The sequence below is a fragment of the Plutella xylostella genome, chromosome 23 (assembly GCF_932276165.1).
Source record: "Plutella xylostella chromosome 23, ilPluXylo3.1, whole genome shotgun sequence".
NCBI lineage: Eukaryota > Metazoa > Arthropoda > Insecta > Lepidoptera > Plutellidae > Plutella > Plutella xylostella.
The window spans coordinates 8,282,069-8,293,213 of NC_064003.1; the positions used below are offsets into that span (position 1 = coordinate 8,282,069).

Consider the following 11,145-nt stretch of genomic DNA (forward strand, 5'->3'; position numbering starts at 1 on the left):
TTGTGTTAGTTTTTGTGCTCAGTTGGAATGTTAACCGCGACGACCGCGACCCAGATAGGGGAGTTTTTCAGTTTTTCACCTATTTGTATGCCTTAGCGCTAGAATAGGAGAGGTTTTTAAGAATTGCTGCACGGATTTTGTGAAAGGTGCTTAGTTTACAAAGGTGGTTAGTTGGAGTAAGTTGAACATATTTCATGTTGATCATCTGAACATTTTTGTTTTATAAATTACAAGGTACTTAAATCGAAATTGGCGTGAGTGTTACATAGTTATGTTTTGCGTTTTCTGTACCTATAATCCGGTCGTTGAGATACTACGTTTTTGACGTTGACTTACCTATCGCATTCGTCATCAAATATCTATGTGATTTCAAATGTCAGGAACAGAACTCAGAACTTAACGGCCATACTATAAGTATTAGGTAAAATATTCACATCCAAAGTGTGGTACAGCAAGTAACATACAAGAGGATCTTAATTCCAACTCATGGTGGCCGTGGCCACACTGGCCACTACCCCAACTTTCCCGTATTATGTTCGTTACCAACTTCCATTGAAACCCGTAAACGACTTTACGTGTCGAACAAGGGAATCAAATTATCAACTCGCACCAACTTAGCACCTCGCCCACCGTGAACAAGATACAGGAATTTCGGAGGCCAAAAAGGCCTTTTCACTGTTTGAAAATTCGGAACGTTCTTTTAAACAAAAATGCGTCGAGAGGCAGCTTTCCTAAACTAGCTTTATTGGGTATCCTTCCTAAAGTATGTGAGAGGGGAATCCAATAAGTGACAGCAAAGGATATTAAGGATATCGCGGTCTTTGTTGCAGTTTGTTAATGTTTTTTTGTTCGTGGCGTGTGAGCTTACTCTTGGTTCTTTGCTGTTTGTAGCAATAAAGTGCAAAAGAACATAAATAGATATAATATATCCTACACTACATTTCATTTTATAGCCTCCAGACATGGACAGACAACTGATGGATTATTAGTCAAGCAACGGTGAATCTTGTCAATGATTTATTCAATAACATAGCATTCCTGCCAGGAAGCGGTGGCCGCGACCGTAATCATAGTTTCCCATACATAAGATTCCTTTTTTAACCCGTGCGGTGGCTTGATTAAGAAAACATTACATAATTGTGCGAGCTGACGGGCGCGCAAGTGGCGCCATGCGAGCGAACGTGTAACTATGTGGGGGTGGGTGCGGTGCGGGGGCGGGGGTGGAGGCGGAGGGGCGGCGATACAAGCGCGCCACTTTCTGGCGTGACGGAGCTCGGCAGTCGCTCTTGAGCCATGGTGGGGACCGCGCGTGTCCTCTCGCGTCCCGCGCACAGCGTTCGTCGCGATGTAAATAAGTAAACATTGCATCCGATCGTGAAAAAACTGTACATGACTGTGATTTGGTGTGGCAAACTGGATTTTGTGATTGTTATAGACTCGAACAGCAAGGACCAATGTGTATAAACAATGTTTCAACTGCTAACTCTATTATTAGTGACTTTGGGTGTTGATGGAGCTTATGCTCCGAGTGGAGTTAATAATTGCAATCGGGTGTCAGATGGTGTCCCTCAGCCGGCGTCTCTGTGCCGAGTGCGGACACTCGAGGCTGACAGCTCCAGCCTGGCCGCGGCATCCGGGGATGGCTTGAAGCGTCTCGCCGTGGAATGCAATCAGCTGTTACTGTTTGAGAGCAACATCGAAGCGAACTACTTTCAAAGATTCTCTACACTCAGTGAACTAAGTTTAAACAACTGCAAACTCTTGAGAATACCTGGGAATGCTTTCGAAGGATTACGTGACCTTAAAAAGTTGTCGATTAGATCGAAAAACTTCGACTGGAGCCCGAATAAAAATCTGGAGCTGACTCACGGAACATTTAACGGCTTACGAGAACTGCAAACCCTGGATTTGGGCAACAATAATTTGAAAGCTATACCTTCAGATGTTTTCTGCCCCCTGGATAATTTACAAGTGCTTAATTTAACCGATAATAAAGTAAAATCTGTCGACCGCTTAGGTTTTGGAAAAAGCTGTGGCTCGGACCTATTAAGTTTAGATTTGAGCAGTAATGAACTGAAATCATTAAGTGAGGACTCTGAAATAGTGCGGCTGAAACGGCTTCAAGAGCTAAGACTTCAACATAACAACATTACAGACATTTCGGGTGAAACGTTTAATGGGCTTATTTCCCTAAGGATACTTAATGTTTCCTACAATAGTTTACAATATCTCCCCGAGGGCACATTTGCGAGCACGAAAGAGTTACGTGAGATATATTTGAATAATAACCTGCTATTTGAATTAGCTAGAGGCGTTTTCCATAGATTAGAGCAGCTGCTTGTATTAGATCTATCGAATAATCAGCTCTCGAGTGCACACGTCGATGGCGGAACATTTGTAGGACTGATTCGCTTAGTCATTCTGAATTTATCCAATAACGCCTTGACGAGGATAGATGGTAAAACGTTCAAAGATTTATTCTTCCTGCAAATATTAGATTTACGAAATAATTCCATTGGATACATAGAGGAAAACACATTTCTACCATTGTACAACCTACATACACTGAATTTGGCTGAAAATCGTTTGCATTCAATAGATGAGTTTTTATTCAATGGATTATTTGTTTTGAGTAAACTAAATCTCAATAACAATTTACTAGTACATATAGACCCAAAGGCTTTTAAAAACTGTTCTGATTTGAAAGAATTAGATATGAGCTCCAATCAATTAACCGACGTCCCAGAAGCCATTTGGGAATTATCTCTATTGAAAACTCTAGACCTCGGAGAGAATTTAATAACGGATATAAAAAATGGCTCCTTTAAAAACTTAGATCAGTTGACTGGACTCAGATTAATTGATAATGACATCGGCAATTTAAGTGTCGGGATGTTCTGGGACTTACCTAGCCTTCAGGTGCTCAATCTTGCGAAGAATAAAATTCAGGCAGTAGAGAGAGGAAGTTTCGAGCGAAACAAGCAACTTGAAGCAATAAGGTTAGACGGCAACTTCATAACAGATATTAACGGCGTGTTTTCCGCTCTAATGAGTTTACTATGGCTAAATTTATCGGAAAATCATCTCATCTGGTTTGATTACGCCTTTATACCCAGCAACTTGAAATGGCTCGACATACATAGTAATTTTATCGAGCATCTTGGAAACTACTACAAACTCCAAGATGAGTTACACATCAAAACTTTGGACGTTAGTCATAACCGCATAGTTGAAATATCACCCCTGGCAATACCTAATAGTGTGGAATTGTTATTCATCAACAATAACCATATCAATAATATTCAAGTGAATACTTTCATGGAAAAAAGCAATCTTACAAGAGTTGATATTTACGCAAATGAGATATCTCGTTTAGATATCAACAGCTTGCGGTTAGCCCCCGTGCCGCTTAATAAATCATTGCCCGAGTTTTATATCGGAGGAAATCCGTTTGACTGTGATTGTTCGATGGAATGGCTGCCTTTAATAAATAATATGACTGCTATGAGACAACATCCTAGAGTAATGGACTTGGAGAATGTATTGTGTAAGATGACCCACACCCGTGGCGTAACTCATATTCCGCTAAGCAATTTAAAATCCACAGACTTCTTGTGCACATACGAAACGCATTGTTTTGCGTTATGCCACTGCTGCGATTATTTCGCATGTGATTGCCAAATGACCTGCCCAAACAATTGTTCTTGTTATCACGATCCCACGTGGCATACAAATGTCGTTGATTGCTCGGGCCAGAATGCGATCGAAATACCAGAAAAAATACCAATGGATGCTACCGAGGTTTATTTAGATGGGAACGACTTTAGAGAACTGCAAAATTATGCATTCATAGGACGAAAAAATATGAGATCTCTTTATGTAAATTCGAGTGGAGTGGAAAGCATACAGAACAGAACATTTGCCGGTTTATCGTCACTCGTTATCCTACATCTCGGAAATAATAAACTGAAACAATTGAAGGGCTATGAATTTGAACATTTGTCGCAGCTGAATGAGCTCTATTTGCAAGATAATGCAATCAATTTTATTGCCAATGCTACTTTTTCCACATTAAGTTCACTGAAAATTTTAAGACTTGATGGAAACCGATTAATTGACTTTGCTGTGTGGAACTTGAACGGAGGAATACATTTAAATAGCCTCGCACTAGGAAACAATATGTGGTCATGCAAATGCAGATACTTACAAAAATTTACCGCCTACATATCAGATAACGTGAATAAAATAGTCGATGTAACGGACATTTGGTGTTGGAACACAGACGCCAAGTCACCCCAAAAGAAAGAACTTAACTTTAATGGCACAATATGTAGCGACTATTATTCCGGAGATTCCGTCGTAGATAATATGCTCGTCTCTAATTACATGCCCATGATGGTTACGACACTGAGTGGTTTTATGTTGATTATGCTAGTCATTTTTGTGATTTTCTTATTCCGAGACGCTATCCGCATTTGGTTGTATACGACTTGCGGCATCAGATTATATCCATTTGTTGGGGGATACGATGAAACTGACAAGCTTTATGACGCGTATGTGTGTTACAGCCCCAAAGACGATGATTTCGTAATCCAAACATTGGCCGCCGAGCTCGAGAATGGAAGCCCATCATATCATCTATGTTTGCACTACAGAGATATTCCACAACATGGATCGGCTTACATGCAATGTACACTACCGCTGCCCGAGGCAGCCGAAGCGGCAAAGCGCATCATATTAGTATTGTCAAGGAATTTCTTAGAAACGGAATGGTCTCGCTTTGAATATCGGCAGGCTTTGCATGACTTATCCAAAAATAAAATACATAGTTTCCTTATAATTGAAGATAGTTCAGCCATGCCTGAGGCACAATGCGATACGGAGCTGCGGCCGTACTTGAAAACTTGTTCCAGTATAAAATGGGGCCAAACCAAGTTTTGGGAAAAGTTGCGATATGCGATGCCGGATAAAAAATTTAAGTCAAAGTCCACAAACTATAGAAATAATTTAAGCTCGTACACGATAAGAAATAGTATGCAAAATGGAACGACTAGATCGTTTTCGTTTACTGAAAAGATGAGGAGGGCAGCTGACGGTTTGAGCACAGAGCCTGAGTTTCTAGAAGTGCGGCCGCCACAGCAGCTGCACTCGGCCTACGGTGCTGACGGTCGACCCCCTTCAGATCATATATATTCCTCTATAGATTCTGATTATTCCTCGTTAGAGCGCGGCGGTAATAATATTCCTGGCAGAAGAAGAGCCGACATTAGGCACTGGCTGCCACCGCCGCCCATAGTCGACCCCCAGTCACCCTCAGGCCAAGCCTACCTCGTCTAGTCGATCCATCTCATTGAATCAAAACTCTGTGTAGTCACAACGCTTCATGTTTTTTGTATTGTATAACTTCGCATTACGCGCTTTACCAAATAGTTAAGATTTCAATCTATTTTTGTAATTTCCCGCCGTTACAAAGGGCGTTTCGTAATGTTAATGTAAATAATTCTATAAGACTGCTGTAGTAATATGTGAATTGTAAATAATTTGTAAATATGTGTCCATAATAAGTCGCGAGTATACTATTTATATATTTTAATAAAGCCATTGTGATAATTTTTGCAAAGACAATTCTTTTATTTCTCTGTAACCTTAAATTAATACCTAAATACTTATAATTATGATCACTAAATACGATGTAGGCATCAATTCATTTCATAACCTTATCAAAATATTTCATTTCGATCTGCAAAAACACCGCTGTAAAGGTGTGTTGCTTTAAAATCATTTAGTGAACAAATAAAAAAGTTGATGTGACATCACAATCCGACAAAAGCCGTTGGACGCTTCCTACGTGACCGGAATAGCTGGACAATCTGGACATTCAGGAGCGAGGCTTCATATCATAATCACAAGGTAAAGTCACCCACTGAATTCCAAATTACCTGGTCGGTGTTATCTACAAAGGCTGGCGCCGCGAACTCAAATCCTACCTGACGGAGCTGCAAAATATTTAAATTTTTCATCCTTAATTCTGAAATTGAGAGGTCCAAGCTATAAAGTCAGTTGATTAAGAGAAAACGTGACTAAATTACTTAGTTGTGTTATTTTTATCTGTTTTCACTGTTGGGTTCGAGCCCCGATACTAAATGATGATGTTAATCTATGAGCCAATTTTATTAGAAGATAATATACATACTTATTTGCATGATAAAATTATTAATCATGTAATAAGGTCCTAAACTAAACACTGAGTTTGCAATACACTGACACATTATATTTTATGAACGCAAATTAGGTTTCGGTTGTCTGAATCGGGTCAATCGATTTTCGACGAGTGTCATCGCGATATACTCCTTAGTGCAAGGGTTGAAAGGACATAATCCTCTAAACTTAATCTATTATTATAATCACAACTTTCCTTACCATAGAAGAAATGGTTTTTGTCTCTTAGTGCCAATTTCTCCATAGTCGGTTATCTAACCGACAGGGATTGATTTATAAATTAAACTCATTACAGATGTGTCAAAAATAAACCACTATTCCCTGGTTATGCTCTAACCGACAATGGATAAATTGGCACCTAAGAATACAACATGTAACAGTAATTTTGTATTGTTCATCGATTTTATTGATAATGAATTTGGACAACGAAGTTTTTCAGATTGTTTATTGTTTACTTTATTTCTCACCATACCTAGGTAGTAAGTAGAAGATGAAAAATATAATAAATAATTTTCCACAATACATAACGCTCCTCAAATAACACTGCAATAATGTATAACTAATATAGTGTGTAGAGTGATACTAAAATTACTTAAATAGGTTTCTTTTCATAATTTTAGTATTACTCTATAGACTTTACTATATAGGTATTTGTTATATAGGTTTGCTTTTATAGGACTGTAAGTATACATTCTCACAGTTTCTATACCATTCGTCCCACGACCGGCTGACATCGGGGCCAAGCTACGGAACCTTCTGGATTAACACAAATGGAGTCTAATTGAATCGTTCGCTGTGTAGCCATTCATTCAGGACCGCTCTGTCACAGACAAGATTATGCCACAGACGATGCTGGGGGTCACTCTCTAAATCTACGAACGAATGAATAAAAATTTCGAGGCAATTGGCACGCTTAGTGCCAATTTCTCCATAGTCGGCTTGAGCATAACCAGGTTTTAGTTGTTGACTTTTGACACATCTGACAAGAATTTTATATGAAGATGACGTATGATTAATGAACCAATCCCGGTCAGTTAGATAACCGACTATGGAGAAATTGGCACTTAATACTACGAGATAAAGCCGTGGTTAGCGCTGTAGTGTTGTTTTTCCGAAGCTTTGGCAGCGAACCTCGGCTCTATCTCGTTGTATAAAGCGTGGCGATTTAGAAAGAAACCTCCTGTGCCACAGATTATAATAATATTGTTAGTTTCATAATTACAGACCGTCTGCAGTTATTTTAATAAGTAAGTAAATAAATAATTAGGTATTCTTCAAGTACCCATAGTAAAAAGTCACGTGAACAACAAAGATTTTATTGGATATTTTTTTTTTTTTGTTGGTAGAACCATTTACCCTAACTTGCTGTCTTACTATTTTATAAGACTTTTACCTCTATATTTATGTTTTGTTTGTATGGTTCGGAAACTATCCAGCCCTAATGTCATATTCAATGTGCAATTTGTGTTCGTGACTAAACCAATTGGTAAAATTACTTAGGGTTTTCCTGATATGTCTCCGTTTATCAGAAAATGATTTGAGATACCAATGTGTTTGAACAAGCCAGGACTTTGATTTTATGTAACCTCATATTTTCCGAGCATTGTTTTTTGAAAGCTATTGTTTTGATTTAGTTATTACGAATTTCGTTCTCAAATTATATATTAAGAATTACGTAAAGTTAGATCTGATTTTAACCGGAACCGGAAACCCAACAATAACTTGCGTCTTAATTATTTCAAGCTTAAAAATTAAGACGTCAAATTAAGGTTATTAAACCTGAGTGTTTAAAGTGAGTTTCAACGCCCACACATCGGTAGTATTAATAACGATAAAGCATAATTAAATCTTAACAAACTGAACATTCACACCTACGCTCATATAGGGCTGCCCTTGTCTGGAAAAAAGGGTTTAGGGACCAAAGTGTATAAGGTAAGTAACAGCTGTTCCCGCGAGCTTCGCTTCGCTTTAAAAAGTATTGCTCTAGACTATATGTAATTGTATAAGTACCAAATTTCATTCAAATCCGTTCAGTAGTTTTGGCGTGAAAGAGTAACAGACAGACAGACAGTTACTTTCGCATTTATAATATAAGTTAGGATGTAGAACCTGACTAGTGTTGCCGCAAAATCGATCGAACTAACTACCGATGGATCGACCCCATCATCATGTACCCAATCTATATAGTCTATCGATAGCTCATTTAAATACATATTATTGAGTAAAAGCAAAACTATTGATAGTTATTATATACCTATATCGGTAGTTTGTGCTATCGATATTCATAATTATTTTACGACACTATCAATATTTTGTGGATCACCACCGCTCCGTTATTATCCATAGTACCTATTGTTAATTACTAATACTATCGATAAGCTATTGAACTATCAAAATTTCTTTCACCATCGATTGGCTATCGATAGTAGATTATAAACTGCAACACTAGTGGTAGGTGCCTATTGTTTGTCAAACACTTACATCCTTGTGTCATACTTTCCGTCTTCTATCATTATTACGTAACATTGTTTGTTTTACTTTATTGTAAAGAAGAAAGAAAAAACGTAACAATTTTTCACTCTATTGACAAAACTCTGCAGGACAAGGTAAGTAATAAAGCTTGAAAGCGCCAAGAAGCTACTTTAGATGCTCTTTGAAAGAGCATAACAGATATCTTTTTGCAATAAATAACAGGGTCTCTTCGTACCCATTTGTAGAGATACAATGCACAAGGTGCAATAGTGTTTTTTTTTTGTTCTAAATATAAGAAGAAAGCACAGACAGTTGCTATCTTTAAAACTTTTTGATTTAGTTAGTAAATAATCTTTAAAGGAACATAACCTCTAAAATATTTGAGAAAATAATTAATAAACGCTTACTATCGTACTTAGAAAATAACCAATTCCTTTCCAATCACCAATTTGGATTCAGGGCAGGTAAGTCAACTGAAGATGCTGTAACTGGCCTAACTAAATATGTAATGGAAAATCTAGACGACAAAAAGAAATGTATCGGTGTATTCCTGGATCTGGCCAAGGCTTACGACACGGTCTCTATCCCTAAACTAATCCAGAAATTGGAAATGATGGGCGTAAGGGGCGTCATACTAAAATTATTCAAAGATTATCTTACTAACAGAACACAAAGAATTAAAATTGGCTCATACTGCAGCTCTGATGCTCCAATTACGTTTGGTGTCCCTCAGGGAAGTGTGCTTGGTCCTAGCCTCTTCCTAGTGTATATAAATGATATTTGCAATACTAAATTTGAACATGGAAAAGTCTTTACTTTCGCGGATGATACTGCACTTATATTTTGTGCGAACAGCTGGGAGGAGGCAAAAGCTAATGCAGAAATGGGGCTTGGAACAGTAATCCATCACCTGAATAACAGCCTTCTTACACTAAATGTCAAAAAAACTAAGTTTATCACATTTGCAATGACCTGCAGGACAATACCAAAAGACAACGATATTTCCATTCGTGCCCACAAATGTGACAATATAGACCTAAGCAATCCAGTATGTGACTGTGGTGTGCTTGAACGTACTAAAACTATTAAATACTTGGGTGTGCTACTGGATGAGCGGCTCTCTTGGAAACCCCATATTAATGCTCTGTGTGGACGAGTAAGACGACTTATACATATAATGAAAAAGCTCCGACCGGTCGCTGATTTTGCTCTTCTGCGTAATACCTACTATGCCCTAGCCCAATCATTGTTACAATACTGCATCACCTCCTGGGGAGGCTCGCCGTTGACCAGTATGCTTCTTCTAGAAAGAGCTCAACGAGCTGTACTGAAAGTCATGCTTTTTAAACCCTACTTTTTTGCTACCTCAGAACTTTACTCCCTGTGTGGTGTACTAACAGTGCGACAACTGTTCATAAAAGCAACTGTTCTACGACAACATCTTAACCAACCGTATACACCAAATTTAAGAAAAAGAAGAAAGGACAGAGTATGTACCATTAAAAGTCATAGGACGACATTTATGCAAAGGAGCACTTGTTTTCTAGGACCATACCTATATAATAAAATAAACAAAGAAATTGATCTTTTCCCTCTTAATTATTCCAAATGTAAATTTAAACTAAACACCTGGTTACAGAAACTAACTTACAAAGATACAGAAGCCTTGATATCAATACAAAAATAAGCCATCAGCTTAGGCTAGCTAAAGTAGGTTATTGTCATCAAACAAGACTATAGGTATTGTATTATAGGTGTGATTCTCTATTATTATTATATAGGATGTTGCAAAAAGGGTATACAAATCCGAAAAGGTTAGTTATGTAATAAATAATTTATAAGTACTTAAGTACATTTATGTATTGTAGGTTATTATATATGTATTTATATATGTATATGTTACTGTAAAAGCCCGAACAACGGTAAATCCTAGGATTTACCAGTAAATCTTAGGATTTACCAACATGAGTTGGTAAATGTAAGGATTTGTGAAAATGGGACATTTTTTTCGGGCTTTTACCATTAGAATTTGGTAAATGCTAGGTTTTACCACTGACACCTAGTAAAAGTTGATTTTGGGAATAAAACAAAGATATTTATGTGTATAGTAATAGATGCGAATTATCATTGAATGCTGGATTATTGGAAAATAACTTTATTTTCACTCATTCACTGAACGATAATTTAAACACGGAAACCGGAAGTAAAATAATTTTCACGTATTATTATTGTTGACGTCGAGTAAAGTAGATTGCAATAATAAATATTTCTTACGTTCGGTTAGTTATAAGTTATCATCATCATCACGACTCATTACGTCCCCATCTGCTGGGGCACGGGTCTCCTTCCAATGAAGGAAGGGTTTCGATCTAGTCCACCACGCTGGCCTAGTGCGGGTTGGTGGACCCCAACACAACAAGCTTTTGCTGAGCGAGTTGTCGGGTAAGTGGGCAA

The 11,145-nt window shown here is 37.9% G+C and overlaps 1 protein-coding gene across 1 annotated transcript; it reads left to right on the forward strand.

Annotated features, from left to right (window-relative positions):
* The first annotated feature begins 1,267 nt into the window (after positions 1–1,267).
* Positions 1,268–5,620, forward strand: LOC119692534 (toll-like receptor 7). The gene has a single exon (XM_038113428.2). It carries the CDS (start codon positions 1,468–1,470, stop codon positions 5,335–5,337), a length of 3,870 nt encoding a protein of 1,289 aa, XP_037969356.2. The 5' UTR covers positions 1,268–1,467; the 3' UTR covers positions 5,338–5,620.
* Positions 5,621–11,145: the final 5,525 nt, after the last annotated feature.

Excerpts from the sequence above, each read along its gene's own strand:
- LOC119692534 (XM_038113428.2), top strand. The coding sequence starts at position 1,468 with ATGTTTCAACTGCTAACTCTATTATTAGTGACTTTGGGTGTTGATGGA.